The following is a 26,368-nucleotide window of genomic DNA, read 5'->3' as shown; positions in this document are numbered from 1 at the left end:
TCTTGGTTACAAACACTGAAATTTGTTGCGTAATTTTAAAATGGCTCGTAGTTTGGTCAAGTGCAGGGGAACATACGTGCCAGACGCAACCAGTGATTCGTGGTTCATACTGTGCACACGAGGAGTTTGTAAAATCTTACAGCAGGTATTCGTAGGTACATCGTAAAGCGCTTTCTCGTCGTTTCCATAACCCAGAAAGCAAGTTTCATCCGGCACAGAAGTCCCTCCTACGCCCGTTTTTTTCTAGTAGCTGTTGCAGCAGACGACAGCTTACCGTAGGCGTGCGTGCTATCTGCTTGTCTAATAAAGTGCACTTGACCCTTTTTTGTAAGTAGGGCCACACAAGTTTCCTCGTACAGTCCTGTCTGTTTTGCACCCGCTCGTTTAATTATTTGCTCCGCACACTTTCTCTTTTTCCCACAGGTCGGTGGGAGCGGCGTGAGAGAGAGCGAACAGCGAAAACTGGGCTGGCCACACTGATGAAAAGTTGTTTGTCTGCCATCGAAAGTTGTTTTGCCGTCTCCGCCTCTGCTGCAAAGCTGCTCGCGCTCGTGCATCGCGGATCTCTGGAGGTGTTGCGGTTCATCGCCGCTGTGTATTTTTCTCTAATTAAACCGCTCTCCTTTCAATGTCGTTTCTTTAACCAAATGCGCCGAAAGTCGAAAACCTTGCGGATGTAGCCTGTGCCCCCTTTGTTCATCGACGGAGTCTTGCTGTGGTTGCAGTTCATCTTGGTGTGTTCATGTTCGGAGTGAGGATTTCTGAGAAAATGGTAAGATTTATATGTCGTATAGAATTTTTAATTTAGGGTAGCTTCTCTCCTTTTGTGCTGAATTAGCTGTCAAAATATTCGTAGCTGGGAAATGTTTTGCTATCAGTGCCGCACTCGCGGATTGGTCTGACCATTTGATCTTTCGATCAGAGCGCGTCCTCAGGCCAGGTGATAAACGTTTTCAAATAAAAAAAGGATTTATTGCAACAGCAATGCTGCATTAGTAGTGATAGGGGGCAGAAATTCGTCCGTAAAAACTTCTGGTCTGCAGTTCTAGTAGTCTGTTCGAAGTATTTTTTTTATATCTTTTCTCCATTTATTTATTTATTTTTCTTATCGACAAAAGGGAAATGGTGCGGTTGTGTTAGCCCATCATTTACCTGGAACATCTTGTTGGGCCAAAGATACAGTATATAGCCTCAACGCCAAGGAGTGATCAAGCAGGGTGTCGAACCGAAACGTTTTTCGTTCCGGTTCTATCATAAACGGTCCGGTACCGGTACTGCTCCGGAGCAAAAAAATAACGGCTCATACCGGTTTTGAACCGGTTCCGCTTCTGGTGGGCATATTCATTCCCAGAAAAAAAAAAGCAATGTTGCAAAATGTAAACCCGTTTATTCCGCACACATGGCATTTGATATTAATAGGCAGCTGTGAAATTGGTAGCTCCTGGTTCCTGTAGGTGACTGTCTGTTCAAATAGGTGTTCCCCTTTCTTGAAGCCCATGATACAGACGGACTTGTTTGTCGTGATGTACCTAAAGTACTTCCTTGCTGGATTGGTGCGATCGCGTCCCATCCGAATATCTGGTGCTGCTTCCTAGCCAGCAAGCACCACCGCACGAGTACGACGCAAACCGAGGAACACCTTCACTTACAAACGCGCTCGACGGCTCCGTTTTCTTTTCTTCGTGCCCTGTCCACAAAAGAAGCTATACACTTCGTACGTGCTTGCCCTCGCGGATACGTAAATGTATTCAACTTCGCTGCTCTCAAACAAGGAACGCGTTGCGCGACATTACCGATAGAGAAGCAGTTACGCAGCCCCCTTGGGTCGTGTTTAGTTCTGGAGGGTTTGGGCGGATGAAATTAAAACGAACACTACGGCACATTGGTAGAGAGTCACAACCGGTCACATTTACCTGTAAGTCTATGTGCGCGAACGATAAAACGTTACCAAGGGGTCATAGTATACCGACATACATTCCACCGTAACCGTAGCCCTCGTAAAGTATCCGTGACATGACTTCAGAACACACGACGTCAGTTTCATTCGCTCATTCGTAGTCCAAACAGGCGAAGCTTTTTCTTGGACCGAAAACCGTTAAATAAATTTTTCGGTTTCCCTCCTGAGCGAAAAAAAAAAAAAAAAACGTATATGGTTTCGATTTCGTTCCGGTTCGCACCAAAATAGCGTTTTTTTTTTTTCGGTTTTCGGTTCGCTCCGACACCCTGTGATCAAGAGCCTATGCAGGGTACGAAGCGAACATTTGGCCAATGGGGACACTAAAGTATTAAAAAAGCCGGCCATTATGAGGATACATTTTCGGTTTGCGGATGCCTCTCCTCTGAAATCAGCCGACGGCTAATCCGACCCCTTTCTTCCCACTCGTAAAGCGACCGAGTCGTCGTGTTCTTCGACGAGGCTACCGACCGTCAATTTTCCCTGGACCTGCGTGGGAAGAACTGCCCCGCCAACACAAAGTCCGATGCGGGGAAGGCAGGCTTCTCGCGTATTGGCAACGCGCAAGGTGTGTGCTTGCCGTTCAAACTTCACCGCTATCTAAAATCCCACTCCGTTACTCCCTGCTTCTAAATGCGTGGCATCATTAAGGCGAAACGGCCGGGGAGTCCCATTGTATTCATCTGCTCAAAGCGACTTGTTGTCCTTGTTCGGTAATGCTCGCGCAACCCTTTTGAACTTCCGGGAGTAATGATTGAGGATCGCATCTCACCACGAGTCAAGAAAGAGATCTATGGAGAAGAAGGCCGGCCGGTTGGTATACACACTTCGTAGTGAAGCGGCACATAGGAAGACTGGCAGAAGACAGACATGTATCTGTCTTCTGTCAGTGTTGGCGAGGCAGATGCCAGTTAGAGAACGAAATTTATTGATAGCGCGCGCCGTAAATTTAAAGTGACAGTCCGGTCGAAAACATGGGTCTGGGAAACACCGTCTTATGATTTCGAATACCCCTCACAACCACCGTGCAAAATATTTCAGGAGAAATCGTATCGCGCGATTTATAATCGATTTTTTTTTCTATGCCGCAGTTGGTCCTGAGGTCCTGAGTAAAGGCCGGAGCGAGCTCTCGCGTGACGTGCATAAGAGCAAAGCTGCACGCCTGTTTACTTGCGCATGCCTGTTTGCGCGATAGTTAGTTGTTGCGTGCTAGCATTTGCCCATTATGGCGATTTTGAGTAGCAATCGCACGTTATGCAGAGTAAAATGCAGATTAGCGTCAATGTAAACACAGGTATCACGACGCAGCCTACAATTCAGTACACTCATAGAAAAAAAAAAGAAAAAAAAGAAAGCACCTCTCTGCATTCCCAGCAACGGCGCAGTCCTGCGCCGCACTGTGTCCATTTGGAGACGTCATGCTCACGTGACGGCTGACGTCCATAGAGGATCCTTGCGGGACAAGGAGTATGCGAGGGAGAAAAACGAAACCGGATGTCTTTAGAGGAGTAGTTTTTATTCGGTGTCTCGAAACCCGCGCCATTTTGTGAGCTGAAACTTTCCACACAGCATGTAAGCCTCCGTGGCAGTTGGAAAAATCAACTTGCGGTTTTCCCGGACTGGCCGTGAAGACGATGACGCTACATATACATATATCCATCGCAGAAATTTCGCTACACGAATGAGCCGAAACGAAAACCGTGCGCCTGAGACGCGCATTACCTTCGCTCTCCATCGCTTCAAAGCACGTGGCTTTCTGACGTGCAGTGAGAATGACCGCTGCACTCCCTGCGCTCCCGGTCGCCGAGGTTTCGGTTTCGGCTCACTTGCGTATCAAAATTCGGCAATGGGTACACTCTTAGAAATGAACTTCACCACATAGCACGCTCCTACCCAACCATCACTCCGAATGACAACGTTCTCGCCTCTGATTTGTTGAAAACGGGAGGAGGAGCCTATTTTGTTCCCATTATGCACGGCACAAAATAGGCTCCTCCTCCCGTTTTCAACAAATCAGAGGCGAGAACGTTGTCATTCGGAGTGATGGTTGGCTAGGAGAGTGCTATGTGGTGAAGTTCATTTCTAAGGGTGCGTTCCAAAACAAACCCTCGAGTCGAGTAGGTCACATGACCGAGTTGTACCATGTGACCACAGAGTACGCGCCCGGTCGAGTAGCTTTGGGAACGCATGGGGGACACCGACCGAGTTAAGATGGAGGCCGGTGTCATCACCGCTCTCATCTCGCGCGCGTCAGATTTATTTTACAGAGACGACGATAACGACGACTGGGAATGTATTGTGAGCTGTTTACGGGAGTCACCATGCCCCATCAGACATAGTTGCACTCTGTCTTGTCGGCCCAGTGGGCATTTGGCTTTTTCAGCACTTCGTATATGTATAGTTACTTGTTGCAGTTACATTCAGACATTCCTTGTCTGGTACTATTTCTTCCAAGACACTGCAGAATTATTCTTAAGCCCCTCTATTGGAGAATGAAAGGGAAAAGCAACTGACATTGTCGTGATTTATTTGTTAATTTTTTGTGGGATGGGAGTTTTCACGTACCATTAGCTACCCCAAATGCATATAGTGGATACATCCCGTTGCATTTCGTAGTCAAAAGAAATAAAAAAAAAAAGAGAAATGGTAACACCATGACGACAGAAGATGAAAAATACAAAAGGTGGAAGCTGCTGGTTGGAATCCTGGAACTGAGGTAGTGGTGCGGACGTGGTTTGGGTCACGGAAATGTCCGTGGCGTCGGAGTCGAATGTGAGCTGAACGGCTGAAACAAAACATCCCAGGCAGCACAATGTACTGAAAGTCAAGTGCAATAGGGGTGGAGGGGTAGGTGGAAGGCCTTGAACAGACTCGTGAAACTAAATAAAGTTGATAAGACACGTACCGTCCACCCCCATTGCACTCGACTTTCAGTACATCGTGCTGCTTGGGATGTAATCAGAGCGCGATGAAGCGGTTCTGATAGCACACGTATCGCGGAGCGCGCAAACGCCTCATGCTTCATTTATCTTGAAAGAAGTCTGAGCTTGGGCGAAAAGACGGGAAATTCGCGACAGAGTTCTGTCGTGTTGTCCCTTCCTTCCACAGCTCAGAATTTAGCCAAGTTCCACCCAAGCATTTATCCACCAGCTAGCCTGCGCCTATGGTAGTACATATTTTATCTGAAACCTGTTCACACGAACGTACCGACAAACCATCTTACAACTGTGAAGGTAAAGGAAGAAAAGTAAAATTTCATTTAAAATCCCATTTCCAACACACGCACACAAAAGTAATAATAATAATAATGCTGGACAGTAATAGCCCTTGCTCCTAATATAGTTTTGAACGTTTCACATAGAGCTCCACCTTTACAAGGACCACGTGACTACAAGGCAGTGAAACATTGCAGGGCAGCTGTTAGTGAACACATGCTAAATAGATAATGGAAAAGCAACGTACATGGAGACAAAATAGAAAAGCGCACCAGCGAGACTCATTTTGTCCTAGGAAATGTATCCGGCTCATATGTGTTTGGGTGTTCGCCTGGTCCTCAAAAACCATGTCGCACAATCCGCATAGGAAGAGTGTTGCCATTTCGGTGTCCAGTTGTGTATTGATAACCCGTCGTGGAGGTCGAGGCTTTTTGACAACCACACGTTCAGCTGGTTTCGATGGCGCCCTTTCGCGGAAAACAGCAGACGACAAAAGCATGACGTCATTACTCGGGCGAACCTTCACTGACCGGCCTTCGGAGGAGAGTTGAATCGAGTTAACTCTCTCCTTACTCTACCTTGTTTTGGAACGCGGGTAGTGACGTCATCGAGTTACTCGACCCGGTTTTGGAACGGCGCTTCGGGTAGAGCGCTACTCCCGAGTTGACTCGAGTAGGTTTTGGAACGCACCCTAAGAGTGTACCCATTGCCGAATTTTGATACGCAAGTGAGCCGAAACCGAAACCTCGGCGACCGGGAGCGCAGGGAGTGCAGCGGTCATTCTCACTGCACGTCAGAAAGCCACGTGCTTTGAAGCGATGGAGAGCGAAGGTAATGCGCGTCTCAGGCGCACGGTTTTCGTTTCGAATCCCGGTGCCGGCTGTGCTGTCTGGGGTTTTTCCTGGGTTTTCCTCAGACGCTTTCAGACATATGTCGGCACAGTTCCCTTAGAAGTCGGCCCAGGACGCACATTTCCCCAGGGCGTGAGTCGTGACGTTGCCCACATACGTGAGGCCGACGACGGCAAGCCCTATCACCACCACCACCACCATCATTTTTAAGAGTGTAGTTCAATGCGCGTGCGCGTTTCAGGACTTTTTTTAACGAGACTCTAACGAGATGAACGATTGATTTTCAACGATGATCATCTGTCATTCTGCTATCTCGCTTTTGCCCGAGATACCGTAAATTTATGAGTTATTTAGTCATCTTGTAGTTGCATACTCTCTTCGAGAGGGTGTCCACCTAGTCGTGTAATTCAACAGCGGGAAAGACATTTATGCTGACATCGTAGCTTTTATAAATAAAAACTCTGTAAATGAGAGGGAAAAAAAGCCCTGTAGAAGAGACATCGTTCTTCAGCAGACAATTCCTAGTCGCACAAATGCAGAATTTTCTCTCTCTTTCTGCCTCTGTCAAGTTCGCCGTTAGCACAGGGAAGCAACTGCAACCACGAGCGACGATTATGCTTCTGAAATTCTCCGAGGTGTCGGAGCACTCCGCTGTTGTTTGCTCCTCTGTGAAGTCGAAAAATTAGTCTAATGCGAAACGAACCTCCCGAAATAATGCGCATTGTGAGGAGCACGTTCATCATTTAGTTGCTACACTAATTAGCTTTGCAAATTTAAGGTTGCTACCCGGGTTAACGGGCGGAGTCTTGCGCATGGGATGTGATTGGTGGCACACTGCGTTACCATGCACCTGTTCAAATCTACTCTAATTACTTCTTAGTTGTCTCGCTACGTAAATTATTATTTGTAATTACTTACTCGCTTTAAGGCTTTTACGTGACAGTGTTGTCTCTTCTTTCTCTTTCTTTTTTTCGTAGCAAACGAATTTTGTTTCTTAGCCGTTAGGTGGGGTTATGCTCATGGAAGCCAACGACTTTGAGAGCGGTATCTATCCCACGCACAGTTTATTATTAATAAAGAACGGAACCCAAGAGACACGGGACAAGTAGACAAGCACGAAGTAGTTCTTACAAGGCTTCCTATAAATACCTAAAAACTCATGTTTTTGTTTAGCGCTGCTGCCTCTGACAGGCGACGGTATACTTTCGTAATACTTTCGCAAACACATCCTTGCGTAAAACTCCTGGCAGTCCTTCGAGCCAACCTTGCATTCAGCTTCGGCTCTCACGACGTTTACGTCGAGTCGGGTCCTCCCTTCTGATCAAATCTTTCCCGTGACGGAGAAAAAGACCCTTTCACGTGAAGCTGTCGTTCGCTAGAACAAACATATCTCTGACTGTATACCAGTTTGAAGACTTCAGGGCGTCCTTGCGGTGAGCGCTATCCAAATAAGACGTTTCCTCGAGATTTCTTTCCCGCTTCGAGTTAACGACTTGGCGAAGAATGTCTTTAAATACTGTAAACTCCGAATACAGTTCAACACAAAAAGAAGTGCACGAAGAACACACGAAAGCTGTTGCTGAATTATGCCTCACCAACTCGCCCATTTTCCCGTCGTTCCAAGTACAACGTGTCATACTTTCAGAGCAGATGTTAAATCAGTTGATTTAACATCTGCTCTTGATTTAACTCTGCTGAGTTTTCTATCGTTCTTTCTATCGTTCTCATGTTTTATTTTTATGCTTATTTTATGTATTTGTCTAAGTTTGGCGGCGACGTACGGCAGAGTGGTATTGTCATATCTTGTTGTCATCTTGTCATCTTGTTGTCATACGCGTACGGATCACATCTGCCGAACACGAAACCAGAATTTCTGAACTGTCCATCTGGACACGGAAACTCATATTTTTACTGCAAATTGCAGTCAATCTGACCACCGGCTGTGCTGTCTGAGGGTGTCCTTGTGGTTTCCGGCGGAATTTGCAGACGAATGTCGGCACAGTTCCATTGAAGTCGGCCCAAGACGCATACTAACCCTTCCCCCCCCGGTCCCCCACTCCTGTCTGCTGACCTCACTCCATCTGTCCGCGTCTGTACGCCCCTCATAGCTACAGTTGCTTCGCGGTGCTAACACGGAATAAAAAAGAGACAGAGAGAGAGAGAGGAAGGAACGTCGTTCTTCAGGTATGACCAGATTTGGTGCGTACATTCCTTGTCAGTCCTACCACTTCTGGTGTTATCGGAGCACACGACTTCGTGTGGAACGACTTTAGTTGGATAGGGTAAAAATTCCCTTTCGTGAGGTGAAGTGGTACCCGAAGAAGCGCGCCCGCGGCGTGATAGAGAAAACTGATAGGTACAGCTTGATATACTGAAAGAAAAAAGAGAGAGAGGGAGAGAAAAAAAAGCTCATAAACTGAATTCCAAAAGCGCAGTAAGGTAAGACACGTGACATGCAACATGGACTCGTGTACCTGCCTCACCCAACAAGTGCTCCATTTACATTCTGGGAGACAAAATAAAAAGCTAATTAATTGGCCAAAAATTGTGGAAAAATTATAATAGAGCCTTCTAGTAACGTTTTGAACACGCTACACCAAATTTTCAGAGTTCCGCCAGCAATGCAGATCAATGGGGTGGAGTATCGCCCCTGGCGATGTAACTCTTCATTCATCATCTCAAAATGAAGTTGTTGTTGTCCAGAGTTCCACTTTTTTTTTTCGGTTGCATTCTTTGTTGTTCCTGTATACTCAGCTTTTATGTCTCAGCATAGCGTAGCATAGCGTATCACCGCGTATCACGCGGTGCCTTTTTGTGGCAATATGAAAATTGCCACAAAAAGGCGTACGCCCCTCTCTCTCTTCGAATCAGAAGCGACAGCTCTATCATTCTTGGCAACAGTTGGCACACAGCGTGCTATGCGGTGACGTTCTGTTTTTAGAGTGTAGGAGTAACTGATTATAACGCGATCGGTATAATCTAGTATAATTTCCTGACGCAATATCATCCTGACGCAATATAATCCTGACGCAAAGAGCGTACGATGCTCGTGCGAACGAACTGAAACACGGCACAGCCACCAGGCAACCACGTCGCTGGCGTCCAGGGTCGAGCCTGCAACCTCAGGATTAATATAAGCCCCATATAATATTCGGTGCATACGTGTTTAACGCAAATTTAAAACGTACTCCCGTATTGATTTGCGTGTATGACGTCAATGCTTTACGTTTCAAAGGACACAGATTTACTTTTTTTTTTCCTTCTTGCGATGGCATTTGTGGATACTCTTTCACTAGAAATAGGCTCACTCTAAAAACTGAACTTCATTGCATAGCACGCTCTGCGCCAACCATTGCCAGGAATGATAGGGTTACCGCTTCTGATTCGAAGAGAGAGGGGGGCGTACGCATTTTTGTGGCAATTTGGATATATGATAATTGCCACAAAAAGGCGTACTCCCCCCTCTGTCTTCCAATTGCAAGCGATAACCTTATCAATTATCATTCGTATAAATGGTTGGCGCACAGCGTGCTATGCGGTGAAGTTCTGTTTTTAGAGTGCACCCTTGTGCATGGACGGCTAGACGCACTGGCGCAGTATGCTGAAGTTGGACATGTTCCAAAGCGCCTTTGTCACACTTTCCGACCTCCAATATGCCTCGTATCGGTGACCCCTTGGTACAAAACTGCGCATAATTCTATGCATGAATCAAACCCGTTACGGTTTTATTTCATCCGCTTCCACTATACAAATGGATGGAAAGCATCCACGGTGTCCATTGTATGCGACGGTTTCAGAGCATGATATGCGGCCTGTACATTGGTCATCGGCGAGTACTGTATAAAGGAACCGGACATCGCGTGGTACGCCGTGAAGTGGCATAATGAGAGATATAACTTTAAAAGTAGCGCTGAAAGTCCCTTCCGCACTTTTTTTTTTTGTATTGCCTGCAGGGGGCGCATGAAAAACACAATGTGAGACACGAACAATAATAATAATGGACTCGTTACGAATGAAAACGATCAGCGGTTTACTCGGAAATGCAAGCAAGAAGAACTGTTTACGTGCGCGCGCATAAGTCTGCTTGTGGAGGAAAGATCCAACGGGAAAGAGCATCCAACGAGGAAAAAGATCCAAAGAAGAAGAAAATGTTCAAACGAAAAAGAAGGTCCTCACGGAAGAAACATCCATAGGAAAAGAAGATCCAAAGGAGGAAGTGTGTGCGTGCGTATGTACAGCCGAAAAGAATGCTTAACCAGACCATCGTATGATACTGTCAGTTTGTAATAACTTAATGGTAATTTAACGAACAAACGTTGACGAACTCCAAAAATTGCGAACTTTGAAAGTTTCACTAAAGGGATGACACCGGATAGATACCGTGGCGTAAAGAATGCGCGAAATATAATGGCCTTAATTTTTGGGTTTATACCCGATTACACTCGATATTTACCGCTCGATTCAAATCAGCAGAAACAGGGTTTATCCCAATATTTCCCCGAAAACTGTTGGACCAAGGGGATCCGGAGTCATCACAAGTAACTCATATCAGAATGCACACTAAATTTCAAAACACCCTTTTTGGTGTAATTCGGCGGTATCATAACTGACTCCCTTTTTGGTGTATATCGACACCCTTTGGAAAAGTTACACCCCTCAGAAAAGGTGTATTCCTTACACCCAAATTGGTGTATTTCAACGGTATCATAACTGACTCCCTTTTTGGTGTAATCCTACACCCAGTGGAATCTGTACACCCTTCTGGAAAGGGTGTAAATGGAGTGCACCATGTGTCGTATATGAGACACGGCGAAATGAAGTCCGCGAACGGGTCTCAGGAATGTCTGAAGATGCCATGGCTGGGCTTTGGAATCCCAGCAATCTAATTCCAGCAACCACTGTAAGCCAAACTGATACAGATACATAAATGATACGGATGATACAGATGAATACATATAAATAAATAAAATAAAATATAATAAAAATAAAATTAATAAATACAGATATTAGTACAAATTTTGTTCACTTGAACATACACTTCTTCATGGTTTCGTGTTTGTTAGTGCAGTATGTACCCTTGTATTCGTTATGCAAATGCTCTCTTCCTCTGTTCTGTGAATACACAACGTTTTGCTCTGCCAATCCTTTATCGTAATTCTTTTTTGCTGAATATGCACTGCATTTGCTTACCACACTGTGTTGGGCTGACATCTGACATAATGTCCACAAAAACATTGGGCAGGACAAGTATTTTTTACTTTATGGTATTAGTTAATGATGAAGTCATGTCGTAAATATTAGGTACTGACAGCACAAGAAGGTAATTCGTTATTCGCCACATATCCATTCATTGCCTTTTCTTAAGAAAATGTCAAACTGGAACACATGTTTCACCCGCTGTGGATATCCCCGAAATAAAAGTCTCATTAGTATATATGTTGTTCATTTACACCATATTTACACCAAAATGTTATAACACGTTGGAAAGAGGGTGTTTCGAAACACTAACACCCCATTAACACCACTTCTGGTGACTCTTTTTTCCGTAGAAGGTGTAATAGGGGAGTATATGCAATGTTACACCCTAATTACACCTCAAACACACCAAAAAAGGTGTTCTGAAATTTACAGTGTGCTGCGCGCATTATCTTTTCGATGGTACTGCAACGCAATAATAATAATAATAATAATAAAAAAAATAATAAAAAATACCTTCATAAACTTGTGCTTTCAAGAAGGATTTCGGGGGCTGTACCTCGCCCGGAAAAGGACCGTGTGACGGGATTGGACGTGTGGTGAAGCGACTCGCGGCAAAGGCTAGCCTTCAGACTGCATTCTAACAGTAAACTTTAACTCCTCGGGACCTAAAGCTATGCCTCATTGCTTTGCCTTCTTTATTGAGCACAAAATTGAAGAAAAAGCTTAAAAAAAAGAGAGAAAGAGAAGAATAAGTTCTAAATCAATTTTCAACTACACCGGGTGTTTCAGTTAAATCCCCGGCCTAAATAATTCGCGAACGGGTGCACCAATCGAATAACTTTTTTTTTACAAGTATCTATCTGATACCGCCTACAAGCTGCGTACCGTGTGAATAACTGGGGGGCGCTCATTATTTAAATAAAAATTCAAATGAGTTTCGTGAAAAAACGTAACTTCTAAAGCAAGGCGCTCTCGGCATTAAAATGATTACTACTCGTTTTGGGAACTGCAGAGGATTCCTTTTAGAGAAAAATCTGCCACCGAAGCTGGTCATTTGTTGCAGCAATTAATTGGTTTCGGTTTACATAATTTTGTCGTGGCTGGTCGCGTTTTTTTCACGCAACTCATTTGAATTTTTATTTAAATAATGAGCGCCTCCCACTCATTCACACGGTGCCTGTAGGTGGTATCGGACAGATACTTGTAAAAAAGAAAGTTCTTCGATTGGTGCACCCGTTCGCGAATTAATTAGGCCGGGGATTTAACTGAAGCACCCTGTATAGCCAACATTCAACTTGCAAAACAGGGAACGGGTGTCCTACCTAAGTCCTAATACGTACTACTGTATACTTAGAAGTATTTTGCAGCAGACCAGACAGCGTCAACAGGGTGGTTAGGACGAGCAAAGGTATATAGTGACAGTAGTGACAATATAGTAAAAACATCCAAACAAGAAATAAGATCCATGCGACAGGGAAAGAAGATCCACTATAGTGAATCTTTTTACCTATGCATCTTTTTTCCTGAAATCGCCGAAGTCCGTCACGGACATCTTTAGATATCTGGGCGGAAATGAACCTATCCCGAAGCATAGAGCCCGTAAGAGAATGACGGATATCGACATCACTTCGGCGACGTATACGTTCGACGCATTCTTGCTCAGAGGCGGGTGAATGAGGGAAGTTGTGGCACTGAAACCCATAAGGGAATAAGTGATCGAGAAAGTGGAAAAGACACGGTAAAAGCTGATAGACTTAGTAAAGAAAATCTCAGGAGCGGCCTGTATGAGGACTTCACAATTGGCGTCGCACTGACATCTCTTGTGTTTGTTCATTTCAGATGTGCGCTGCACGGACCTTTCTGCAACTGTTCACGTTGTGTTGCATCATTGCTGCCTGTGCGGCTCAACCCAATGCGACCGACGGCGCCACAGGAGGTAAGAGAGTCTGGTGGTGAATTTCATGGGTCTATCTGCTGTGAGCAGATGAAACCGCGGCGCATTCCTTTGGTAGGCGTCACCAGTTGAAAGTTGCTTCACCTAACACTTCGGTGTATTGCGGGCAAGCCCACTTCAAGGAACGCTGAGCGTTGCTGAACTCTTCGTTTCCTTGCTGTTTACCGTGGTTTTGCTGATTTCCTCAATTTTTGGTACTAATCAAGTTGATGATGCCTTGGGTTAGTGAAGTTAGGTTATATTAATAGGGCCATGGCAGCTTGCTTTGCCGCCAAAGCCGCTTCGATAATGCAGTTGGGAAGGCGAGGCAAGCTGCCATAGCCGCAATAATCTAACCTAACTGATCACTAAACAAAGTCTATGATGTCTTAGGTTAGTTTAGTGAAGTTAAGTTAGATTAATATGGCCATGGCAGCTTGCTTTGCCCCCCAAGCCGCTTCGATAATGCAGTTGGGAGGGCGAGGCAAGCTGCCATAGCCGCAATAATCTAACGTAACTGATCACTAAACAAAGTCTATGATGTCTTAGGTTAGTTTAGTGACGTTACGTTAGATTAATAGGGCCATGGCAGCTTGCTTTGCCCCCAACGCCGCTTCGGTAATGCAGTTTGGGAGGGCGAGACAAGCTCCATCGCCGCATAAATCTAACCTAACTGATCACTAAAAAAAGTCTATGATGTCTTAGGTTAGTTTAGTGAAGTTAGGTTAGATTAATAGGGCCATGGCAGCTTGCTTTGCCCCCCAAGCCGCTTCGATAATGCAGTTGGGAGGGCGAGGCAAGATGCCATAGCCGCAATAATCTAACCTAACTGATCACTAAACAAAGTCTATGATGTCTTAGGTTAGTTTAGTGAAGTTACGTTAGATTAATAGGGCCATGGCAGCTTGCTTTGCCCCCAACGCCGCTTCGGTAATGCAGTTTGGGAGGGCGAGACAAGCTCCATCGCCGCATAAATCTAACCTAACTGATCACTAAAAAAAGTCTATGATGTCTTAGGTTAGTTTAGTGAAGTTAGGTTAGATTAATAGGGCCATGGCAGCTTGCTTTGCCCCCCAAGCCGCTTCGATAATGCAGTTGGGAGGGCGAGGCAAGATGCCATAGCCGCAATAATCTAACGTAACTGATCACTAAGCAAAGTCTATGATGTCTTAGGATAGTTTAGTGAAGTTAGGTTAGATTAATGGGACCATGGCAGCTTGTTTTGCCCCCAAAGCCGCTTCGATAATGCAGTTGGGAGGGCGAGGCAAGCTGCCATAGCCGCACTAATCTAACCTAACTGATCACTAAGCAAAGTCTATGATGTCTTAGGTTAGTTTAGTGAAGTTAGGTTAGATTAATAGGGCCATGGCAGCTTGTTTTGCCCCCAAAGCCGCTTCGATAATGCAGTTGGGAGGGCGAGGCAAGCTGCCATAGCCGCACTAATCTAACCTAACTGATCACTAAGCAAAGTCTATGATGTCTTAGGTTAGTTTAGTGAAGTTAAGTTAGATTAATATGGCCATGGCAGCTTGCTTTGCCCCCCAAGCCGCTTCGATAATGCAGTTGGGAGGGCGAGGCAAGCTGCCATAGCCGCAATAATCTAACGTAACTGATCACTAAACAAAGTCTATGATGTCTTAGGTTAGTTTAGTGACGTTAAGTTAGATTAATAGGGCCATGGCAGCTTGCTTTGCCCCCCAAGCCGCTTCGATAATGCAGTTGGGAGGGCGAGGCAAGCTGCCATAGCCGCACTAATATAACCTAACTGATCACTAAGCAAAGTCTATGATGTCTTAGGATAGTTTAGTGAAGTTAGGTTAGATTAATGGGACCATGGCAGCTTGCTTTGCCCTCAAAGCCGCTTCGATAATGCAATTGGGAGGGCGAGGCAAGCTGCCATAGCCGCACTAATCTAACCTAACTGATCACTAAGCAAAGTCTATGATGTCTTAGGTTAGTTTAGTGAAGTTAGGTTAGATTAATAGGGCCATGGCAGCTTGCTTTGCCCTCAAAGCCGCTTCGATAATGCAATTGGGAGGGCGAGGCAAGCTGCCATAGCCGCACTAATCTAACCTAACTGATCACTAAGCAAAGTCTATGATGTCTTAGGATAGTTTAGTGAAGTTAGGTTAGATTAATGGGACCATGGCAGCTTGTTTTGCCCCCAAAGCCGCTTCGATAATGCAGTTGAGAGGGCGAGGCAAGCTGCCATAGCAGCACTAATCTAACCTAACTGATCACTAAGCAAAGTCTATGATGTCTTAGGTTAGTTTAGTGAAGTTAGGTTAGATTAATAGGGCCATGGCAGCTTGCTTTGCCCCCCAAGCCGCTTCGATAATGCAGTTGGGAGGGCGAGGCAAGCTGCCATAGCCGCACTAATCTAACCTAACTGATCACTAAGCAAAGTCTATGATGTCTTAGGTTAGTTTAGTGAAGTTAGGTTTGATTAATGGGGCCATGGCAGCTTGTTTTGCCCCCAAAGCCGCTTCGATAATGCAGTTGGGAGGGCGAGGCAAGCTGCCATAGCCGCACTAATCTAACCTAACTGATCACTAAGCAAAGTCTATGATGTCTTAGATTAGTTTAGTGAAGTTAGGTTAGATTAATAGGGCCATGGCAGCTTGCTTTGCCCCCAAAGCCGCTTCGATAATGCAGTTGGTAGGGCGAGGCAAGATGCCATAGCCGCACTAATCTAACCTAACTGATCACTAAGCAAAGTCTATGATGTCTTAGGTTAGTTTAGTGAAGTTAGGTTAGATTAATGGGGCCATGGCAGCTTGCTTTGCCCCCAAAGCCGCTTCGATAATGCAGTCGGGAGGGCGAGGCAAGCTGCCATAGCCACACTAATCTAAACTAATTTATTACTAAACAATGTCTATGATGCCAGGTTGAAGTTGGCTTTCCCGCAACACAAATAAATGAATCGAAACGTTCCGCAAAATTTACAAACGTACAATTCCGCAACAATAAGCATTCGTTGAAGTGGGCTTGCCCGCAGTACACCGAAGTATTAGGTGAAGCAAACTTTCAGATGGTGGACTCCTACCAAAGGAATGCCGAAACCGCTAGAGAGCAAGAAAACACATCACGGAGGGGCCCCCATTCGAACCGACCAGCGAAAATCCATTAGCCTTCAGTTGTTCTTGCGAGAAGTTGTTGCGTACATCGGCAAGCTATGCGCTACCTAAGCAAGATGCGGAAGTGACGGCAGTACGTTTACTGGAGTTCCTGTCGAATCCGAGCTCGGAGCGGCGGAGAGAGCGAAGCTGCGACTGTCCAGCCAACTACCTTACTGCTGCTGAGTACTCTACAGCAGAGGCGTAACGAGAATGTGGGCAAACGTGTTTTTTATGTCGCCATTAGTTCATGGCAGAGCAACCGCGAGGGGAATTTGCGCCCAGGGCAAGGTAAACGTGAAGCGCCCCCCCTCCATCACTGCCGTCAGAAGCTTTGTAAACGGAGAAAAGAAAACCCTTATTTACACTGCCGAGATGGTAAATTAAAATTCTCTTCGTTCCCGCTTTATACTGTCCAACAAACCTGCAAGGGCCTGATTTTCGGCGTCCTCTCTGGCAAAGGCGCCCGGGGCGACTGCCCCTCTCGCCCCCTCCCCCCATCGCTACGGCTCTGGTTCATGGTGACTCAGGTTGGTTCGCTGAAGCGCTCAAGAGGTGTGATCACCACTGGCTGGCGATCACCATCTTCACTCGTAAATGTGGGAGGACAGATTATTTCGTTCCATATCCGCATCGTCCCTTCCCGTTGAGGTCCCCACTCCCGCCGGAAAATATTTCTGGCTACGCCCCTGCTACTGTACTGAACCGCGAAACTGGTGGCTGTATCCACAGAGTTACCGCGGTGCATTGCATGGGTGGCCCACCAGAGAGCGCCGTGTTGCGAACGTCCCGCTGCATCTTGGGATTTAGTTTTCATGAGTCAGAGAGAAGAGAAAGAGCGCAAACGGTTTCGGTTTTCTTTCTCCTTCACCTCCCGCAACCTCGAACAACAGGCAGCGAGCACGAATGTAAACAATTTCCCACGACGCATTGCGCGATGCACGTGACTTGGGCGACGGAGAGCCTCCGTGCGGAGCACAAGGGCAATATCTGAAATCGCCTATTGTTGGAGAGATCTGTCCTGCGGGAATCCTTTACCCGCACATCGTAAACCGTCATCTGTTGAGTGCACGGAACACATATCTCGGCGCCGCCAACGGTCGTCACGCGCATGCGCACAAGCAAATATGAAAGAGGTTCGTAGCCAGAAGTAGAAGCCAGTTCGTAGAAGGCACAAAACCGGAAGTTGTCTTGGGTTCCCAGCGTGAGCGGCTACATGTGGCGCCATGCTGTGTCACTCATTTCAGTTGAACTCTTTCACTGTTCACAAATAGGGAAAGGCTTTAACTCAAATGAGCGACAGGTCGTGGCGCCACATGCAGCCGCTGACGTTGGGAACCCTAGACAACTTCCGGTTTTGTGCCTTCTGTTTGTAAACAGTGAAAGGGAGAAGGTCTGCCCGCTTAACGCCTCCTTTCACTCCTTCGCCACGTGGACATATCATGTCGGGATGTCGTCTGCTTCAGCCAGTCGTCGCAGACAATTTCATACGTAGACTCTCTGGGTACCACATGGCTGCCCATGTGGCTGGTGGCAGCTCATCTCCATAGTTATGGCAACGCCACCTATATACAGAAGGCCTGGTTATTACCTCCTCTCTCTCCTTCGGTGGACATATGAAGTCAGAATTCGTCTGCTACCGCAATTCGCTGTTCAGCGAATTCAAGAACTCGCAAATGATTGCGGCTAACTTGGAACCTGCATACCTGAATATGCAGACGAAAAGTGCAACACGCTTTCCAGAAAATCAGTTTTGAGAAAGTTTTCTCATTTAGTACGCGGGGACGTTCTATCACTACTCGCAGACGACGGTGGTTCGTCTTCATGGCCATGACCGCTGAAAGCACGTTCGTAATTGGCTATCGCCGTTGAAAACACGATTTGGATTGGTTGACTCTTAGTTGTTACGTCACGTCGACAAGTAAGCAGGCTTCCTCTATCTAGGTGGTATTGGCTATGACCGCCAAAAACATGGTCGTGATGGGCGGTCATGGTAATGAGAGCGTCACGTTAGTCAGGCAATCAAGCCTTGTTTACTCTAGGTGGCGTTGTGTGATAGGGTAAGACAGTGTGCCGTGTATGCCAAAGGGAGTCTGGCCATTAATGGGACCTGCCTATACCTGGAGCTCCACCCACTGTTTGAGCTCTCTGGCGAATCACGATCCAAAATACAGTTCGCTATTAATCCCAAGCTATCCAAGCTAGTATATTACCTGTATTTACAGGGTGCCGACATGTTTGGGAAACTGGATTGGATTAGATTAAATAGGATATTCCCTGACGGCCTACAAACATAACGGATTTTGCATCCACTTTTAAAGACGCCATCTGGGTGGAGAGGGGCATGTCGGGAAGACTCAGAATAGCAGAAGTGCTTGCTAGCAGAACTTATTGGCCGAAAGAACCGCTTGTTGGAACAGACTGCCGGTATTATACATATTTTAACTATGAAACATAACAAGATTAAATCAAGAACGGGCAAAGGTGTGTATATGAATAAAAGTATGTCATAAAATGCAAATTTTTGGCCACCCGTAGCGTTTTTCTTGCTATTTGCCTGTGATCGCTGTCTTTACTAGGCCTAACAAGGACGACGAAACATATTATTTTCAGGTAAACATCAACACTGGTGCGTAATTTAAAGGTGATTTGCAAGATAATTGCAACAGAATGTACACTTACGGAATAAAATTGAAGTAATTTGTGAAAAAAATTTGCCATGAAATCCTCGCTTCGCCGTTCGAAGCTACGCCGCCATTTTCGGGAAAATTTTGGTGTCATGGTGGCCCGCGTAGGAAACGGCAGCCAATGAAAAACGCTCAATTTGATTGACAGGTCGAGCCTCTTTTTTAGGCTCCTCCTAATGGCCAGACTCCCTTTGGCATACACGGCACTGGGGTAAGGAGGGGAGAGATGAGACACGGTGCAAGACGCGACATTTTTTGCTCGACGCCGCCTGTCTCAGAGACGCGTTGCTCCATGCGCTCTAAACTTTACTCATAAGTGGCTCAGCATGTCCGCTTTATTGCACGTGAGAATTGTCCGGATTGGTGTATGTGCTGAAGAGAGAGAGAAAAAAAAAATCGGTTACTTCAGCATGAAACGTAAAGACCCGACAAAAAAAGCACGATTTTCTGTAGTCTTTTTTTTCCGTCTCTGCAGCAGCGTTTGGCAGGCTTATTCTCCCAATGTAAGCCAACATTCTATTTCTTTATTCATTCGTCTACATATCTGCGAAATATGGGCACTCTTGGTTTTCCGGTGTCTAACAGAAAAATTAATTCATCCGATGATGTGCACGGGGCACGACGCTACCATTTAATGCCATTTAATGTAATATTAAATCTAATGCTGTTCAAATTTAATGTAATTTAGAAACGGCTAAGTCAACTATTAGGTGGCTTTATGCTTGTTCCTCAGATATTTTTTTTTGCATATTGCCTAGCACTTTTCAGCAAACTTTCCTGTTTCCTAGGACATTTCCAATAAAGCAGAAGCGCACGCAAAACCGGAGGACCACCACATCAGATTGGCGTTGCATTGTTTGCGAAGGACGGTGGAGCAAAATAGCACCGGGCTCTGTATGGTTTCATTGCACAGCATGTGGGCGGTGGGCGCAAGGAAGTTGAGTAGGGGCCTACGGGCTTTACTTTGTCTGCTTGGATTGCACAAAATGAATTGTATAGTTCATTACCACGGCGTGTCTCTTCTTGCCCCACGCGATGTCTCTTCTTGCCCGGAGGGTTGGGGCAAGGTGAGACGATCTGCACTTTTTAATTTCTTGTTCCGTGTTTAGCTACGTCCGTTCTGCATTTACAGGTCAGGAGCCCTAGACCCCTGAGAATGCGCCTATGGCTAGTTTTTCTTAAACAGGAAAAATAGAAATTTCGTATTCAATTACACATTTGTGCCTGATCTTGCCCCACCTTACCCTGTTGTCCACAACTTTCAAAACGTCGCGCTTTACCATTCGTTGCCTCTGGTTCTGTCAGTTCGACGTCCACGAGGGTATCTTCGTTAACTGGTCCGGCATGTTTGTAACCCCCCAGGTACAACTGGCGTGCGCGCCTGCAAGTGCATGGAGTACTGGGACTGTGTGAGTTCAGGGGGAAGTCCATACGCCTACTGTCAGTACAGCACAAAGGTGTGCTGCTTTGTCGATCCTAGAGCCAGAGCAGTGGGAATCCTGCCCAAGGCACCAAAGATAGACAACTGTGGTAGAAAAGGCGTCGAAAATCGTCGGGACGGCGTCTCTCAAGCCGGAGAGTGGCCCTGGCATGTGAGTACAAGTCATACGGGACTCCGGTGGCAACTCCGGCGGAAGCTTCTGAACATTAAAGGGGTGTGGCACTCTTATTTCTGTACATTCAAGGCTATATCTTTTGCTGTGAATAGGTGGCCATCTTGGAGAAGCAGAACGACATCTACGTCTGCGGTGCTGCCTTGGTTGACGAGTACTGGGTGCTCACCGCCGCTCACTGTGTTGATGACTAGTAAGTGCTCATTCTACTTCTTTTCGTCGCTCGCTATATTACATTGTGACGCCGTGTGTTTTTATTGAGTCTTCGACCTAGTTTTCATCGCCTCGCCACTACACTTGTGTTTTGTCTCAATTGTGTCATCTTGCGTTAGGCCCCCATATGGGCATCCTGAAGCCGCGAGAAAAGACTCCTCCCTGTTCGTAAACAAATGACGTCATAGTGTTCGACAGCGCCACCAATTTGGTAGAGTTGAACTACGCTCGAAGCTAGGGGCGAACAAGGTCGAGCCCTAAAGCCACGGTCTTGAGGGGATTACGATGATCCATGAAAAGGACGCGACCTTCGGTCCTACTTTTCTTTCAATAGGAGGCAGCAAACAAGTGCCCATTCGGGGAACTCAGCCCTTCCCTTCCGATTTGTTTCGTTTTCAGTCTGTCTACCAACGTCATGATGACGTTTCTCGGGTAGAGGTCTATTGACACGGCTCGTGGCAATATGCAGCTTTCCTCGCAGTGTGTGTCTCAGTGGTACCTGCGCTGAACATTGTAAGCCCCCGTCCTGGCTTTCACAAGGACACACTTACATACAAGCCGATGTGTCCAAGGCGGCAGTATAGAGAGTTTTAGCAAACCGTTGATAACGTGGCTTGCGTCGAACAGTATCAATCAATCTTGAGTCACATACGACCACGATTGATTTCGAAAGGCACGATAACCTTACCAACGGTTTGCTAAAACTACCTAGTATCTTTGTAAAAAGTATGGTCGGAAGGTATGTCTGCGGACTAACTCAGCCGCACTAACACGGAAGACACCAACCTTGGTTACATTCTTGCAATACATGTTAGAGGTACCCCTAACATCTAGTCACATGCTTACGGTACGGTACTTCATGACGAATGCGGCTTCAGTATGCCACTATCAACGTCCGTATGCGCCGCATCCATTCGTCACTCGCAAACCTGGTTCGGGGACGCTGTTGTCCTGCAGGTGGGACACTGGGCGACACGAAAGTATTATAACGGTACGCACAGTATATAAATGTACTAACTTCAATCCTTTCATTCGTGACCGTAGCAGCTCGGACCCCCGTCCTCTGAAACTCCGGCTCGGCGAACATGACGTGCAAACGCAAACCGAGCCTTTTCCGTACGAGGAACGCGACGTGAGCCACGTGGTCCTGCATCCGGCGTTCGACAACACCTCTTTGACGCACGATATCGCCCTTGTGCAAGTGGCCACACCGGCCAAGCGGAGGCCCAACATCAACACCGTCTGCATGCCGGAGAGGGGACTCACTAAGCTCATGCTGGAAGACAAGGCAGCACGATGCTTCATCACGGGATGGGGAAAACAGAGGGAAGGTTAGTACATACAGAAGAAATATTATAGTGATCAATTATATTATAGTGATCAATATTATAGTGACAAAGCACAGCGTTGTGTTTTCGCGTTCCTAAAAGTAGCACAGAAGTCATTTTTAACACCCAGTTTTCTTCCTATAAAACTGTTAAGTTTGCCAGTAAGATGCACCATGCGAAGTAATTTACACCACACAGTCATAATTATCGCGGAAATTGAATTTAAAATACGCCGCAAAAAGCGACCGTGCGCAACGGTGGTGAAGAGCAGTACCAGCCTGTGATCTGCCTGGAACCTCGCGCTGACGCTATAAGGAGAACGCTCGCTGATTGGCCTAGAGAAATGTTGTCTGCTACTCCGCTGTCGTCTGCTACTTGGCTGTTCGGGGTTCTGATAAAGCATTTCTCCTTGCTCGGTAATGCTTCGGCCGCTCCTTCTATCCCCAATTCTCCGGGAAAACTGGCAAAACAGGTTTACGGCGGCAAAGGGACAAGGCGCTGACCCCCACTGACCGGCGAACCAGAAAGAGTCTCCTTATGCCGTCATCGGTGACGTGCCATCATACCTCCTCATTCTCGTTATAGCTGGAGTGGCGGGCGCGGAGCTATGTTTATGTGAGTTTTTTTCTGGGAAACAAATTGCACACATCAAAACCTTTGCGCTAATCGGTATAATGACACATACACTTTCATCGGATGTCTCAATCTGAATTTTTTTTGGATGGCCCTCTGTACTCCTTTAAAGGAGCAGTGCCAACCCGTCCATCAGTACAGACTGCTTCGCTTTGTACTGTTGGGGTACGCGGTTAGCTAAAATCGCCTGTCAGTACTTCACCGTCCCATATTACCTCTGTTGCGCTTGGAAGTGTTGTGCCAATATCGTATTTGAGGGTGGACCATGTGCTGCACGTGTTTATTGCTCGAAAGAAAGAGTCTCGCAACACCTGGAGATTTGAGATGAGAGAAACCACGGAGTGCTGATTTTAGACAACCGTGTCCCCCTACAGTACGACAAATATTGTGTTCTCGAACAAGAAATAGGCGTGTTTTAGTATACATCGGAAGGCGTCCACGATAACGGTTTCGAAAACACGATACGCCAATCGCGCTGTTTTTTTTGCAAGCGACTGGCATCACAATTATCATCTTGGATTTCACTGTATCGCATCGTTTTATTTGAGTACTCTCCCCAGGTGGCGCCGTGGGCGCCCCGCCATCAGAGCCGTTTATAGAGAGAGTTTGGTCATTAGGAGGAGCCCAACGTGAACCGCGTCATGCTACGTCACGACTGAACGACCTCCCTCGCTGCGCTCTATTGTTGTCCAGTCGCCAACCGGTCGCCGACGCCGTGTTGATGCAAAGCGTTGGTCACGATGCAAGGGGGAACACACGTGCGTCCTTTGAGGCCCCTTCGTCCTAGAATCCTTTCAGTTTGGTAACAAAGCCCCATTTTACAGGCGCCTGTGGGTCATAAGCCGGCGAACCTGGTAGATTACATTGCGACGAAAGTATATGTCGACGAGACGGTGAACTGCATCAAGATGGTGCCTACCTGTTGGGTGATAAGCGGATTTCGCTTGGATGCAGGCTTTTTTGGGCGGTGCAACACCGACTCTGACGTCAAAACAGGTTCCGCCCGTGAATCGGCACAATATCAAAAGATGGCCAAACTCTGTCTTTATACAGCTCTGGCCGCCATTGAACGCCTTCTACTTGCGTCTCCGCTTATTGCTGCGACGTAGGTTTCGTGCTGCGTTTCCTAGTTCTATGACTCGCACGGGTACATGCGATGTCGAGAGGTTAATTTAGAGCTGGTAGGTCATACTCAGCCGTAGGGTGCAGCAACTTCGAAGTCGATATCAAAGCGTGAAAGTATTCCATACGCGATTTGCACGCCCCGGTGCTGTACATAGACTGTTCGTGTCGTGCAGTTTACGATGCACGCATTGCCTTCGGATAAACAAAAAATGAAGATCTGCGCCAACGGTGGATCCGAAACCTTCAGAGTAGGGCAGGGCGTTGGTGGACCTGGATGTGACTATAGACCAAGTAATTTTGCCAAGCTATAAGTGTGGTCCTCAAAGCTTGGCAATGCGGGTAATGGGGAAAGTTAATTCCAGATTTTCTGAATCGCGACAGTTACGCCATATGTCAACAATAACGCACAAATGTTGTTTCTTGGATTTTTCGGTGATACAGTTGGATCGCTGATCCTTGCTATAACATTCCGTAGGAGGAGGTCACGCCACAGTCCTGAAAGAAATCCGCGTCCCACTTTGGAAAAACAAGGACTGTGAGTTCGCTCTGCGTCGTCACTTCGGAGCACAGTTCAAGTTGTCGGACAGCAGCCTGTGCGCGGGCGAAGCGGGAAGGGATGCCTGTGACGTAAGTGTGTTTCTTGAACAACGACACTAGACTTCAGTGCAACGAAGTTAGAATATTTCCAGTACGTTTCATGGAACATTAGTTTGAGGATAACTGTGATAATAACTGTGGCGCTGCTGTGGCGCAGCCTTCCGACTTGGCAACAAAATACAAATAAGTTTTTTATGGTTTACAAATAAGTGGTTTACAAGATACAATTGAATGCCTATATTGACACCCGTCATGCAAGCCGCCATGTACTGTTGGGGACACAGTTGTCTAAAATCTCCAGCCAGTGGCCGGGCAGTCCCCTACCGGCGATGTCGCGCACGAAGGAACTATACCATTACAGTCTCCGAGGTAAGGCCACGCAGCGCCACCTGTCGGGAGGGAGCACCGTCGCATACTGAGCGTCGTCTGCTAGGGAGAGCAGTTCAGCGCGTTCTGCCCTCGGGGAGGGTATTGGTATAGTTCCTTCGGGCGCGACATCGCCGACAGGGGATCGTTCCGCCACGGGCTGGAGATTTTAGACAACCGTGTCCCCAACAGTACAGATACCCGCCATCATTGTACCCTCAAGTGATTGCTTGTGGTAAAGTCACCATCTTGTCACGGTCACACGTCATAGACAACCAATCATGTGCATAAAGTGGAATTTTTTTCTGGAATTTCTTTTAAAGGGGCACTAAAGGGAAAAATAGATATTATAAAAATAGATATATAAAAAAAGATATTTCATGACATTGACACCAACATAAAAGGAACGGGGATCATCCGTTGCGTTGTTCGTGATTTATGAGCGAGAGATCCTGCAACGTAAGATTTCCCTCTCCCTCTTCTTTTCAACAAGGCCGACAATGCACGCACTCTCATTGGTCTCCGCAAACGATTTTGTCCAATCATGGCAGGATATCGTTTGAAGAGACCAATCCAGGCCTCTCCACATTGTCGGCCTTCTTGAGGAGGATAGGGAGAGGGAGGAAAGGCGTTTTTTTCTATCGATCATAGATGACGAACAACGCAACCGATGGATCTGGTTCCTTTTGTGTTGATATCAAGGTAACAACGTCTTTCATTCTGTGAGGAGAAATGTTTTCACTATAAAGTGCCCCTTTAAAATGTCATGAAAACCGGAGTCTTTCCAGCTGTTACGGAAGTATGTATTATGGTCTGTACACGCCGACCAATCGGTTAATTACCTTTCAGGGTGACGGAGGTGGTCCTCTCGTTTGCGAACGTAACACCATCTGGTACCAGGTGGGCGTGGTCTCTTTCGGCGTCGGATGTGGCAGGCGAGACATGCCGGGAGTCTACAGTCGAGTGGAAGATTACAGGGACTGGATTCATCAAGTCATTCTCAACTCGTGATGTCGACACAACGTCCTGCAATATTGCGCTCTGCAGAACGCTTGCGAGCTGGTTCATCTGTTGGAGGGCCCAAGCGTCAGGGCCCCATCTGTGTGTCGTTGTGTGTCGTTGAGTATATGAGCAATGTCATCGCCTCGATTGTTTTGGAGTCAACTATCCAAGACAGAACCGGCATATGACAGGAAACAGATGTAGAAACGTTTCTGTGCACTCGCGTCGCAAAGGCGGAAGGGTAGACTTACTGCAGTGCACGGGACACGAAGTACACAGAAGAATTAAAAAAAAAATATGTAGAAGATGAAGTTTGATGGAGGGATTCCCTAAATGGGTGTATTGCACAGGGTTCCAGAAAAGGATGTGAAACCTGTATGTGATAAAATTCAGGGCCATCTCTCTGCACCGCCGTCCAGAATCAATGAGCGAATCCCTGTATATAGGGTACACGTGGATAATCTTCCTCTGACACGAATGATTTACGCGGAATGTACATGCATGTAAAATGAAAATGAAAAAGAAAAATACACGGA

General features: G+C 46.5%; 1 protein-coding gene across 2 annotated transcripts; it reads left to right on the top strand.

The window, feature by feature from the left end:
• The first annotated feature begins 482 nt into the window (after nucleotides 1-482).
• Nucleotides 483-26,362, top strand: LOC135391731 (phenoloxidase-activating factor 2-like). Of its 2 annotated transcripts, none has more exons than XM_064622146.1 (7): nucleotides 483-772; nucleotides 13,059-13,155; nucleotides 20,318-20,547; nucleotides 20,664-20,761; nucleotides 21,829-22,112; nucleotides 24,343-24,494; nucleotides 25,680-26,362. In XM_064622146.1, the coding sequence occupies exons 1-7, from the start codon at nucleotides 743-745 to the stop codon at nucleotides 25,839-25,841; spliced, it is 1,053 nt and encodes a 350-aa protein (XP_064478216.1). In that variant the 5' UTR covers nucleotides 483-742; the 3' UTR covers nucleotides 25,842-26,362. The 2 variants fall into 2 exon arrangements, with proteins under 2 accessions (XP_064478216.1, XP_064478215.1); XM_064622145.1 differs by having other exon boundaries at nucleotides 21,826-22,112.
• The last annotated feature ends 6 nt before the right edge of the window (nucleotides 26,363-26,368 follow it).

Source organism: Ornithodoros turicata, chromosome 4, assembly GCF_037126465.1.
Source record: "Ornithodoros turicata isolate Travis chromosome 4, ASM3712646v1, whole genome shotgun sequence".
NCBI lineage: Eukaryota > Metazoa > Arthropoda > Arachnida > Ixodida > Argasidae > Ornithodoros > Ornithodoros turicata.
Note: the sequence above shows the minus strand (reverse complement) of the source record. Positions and strands in the feature narration are given on the sequence as shown.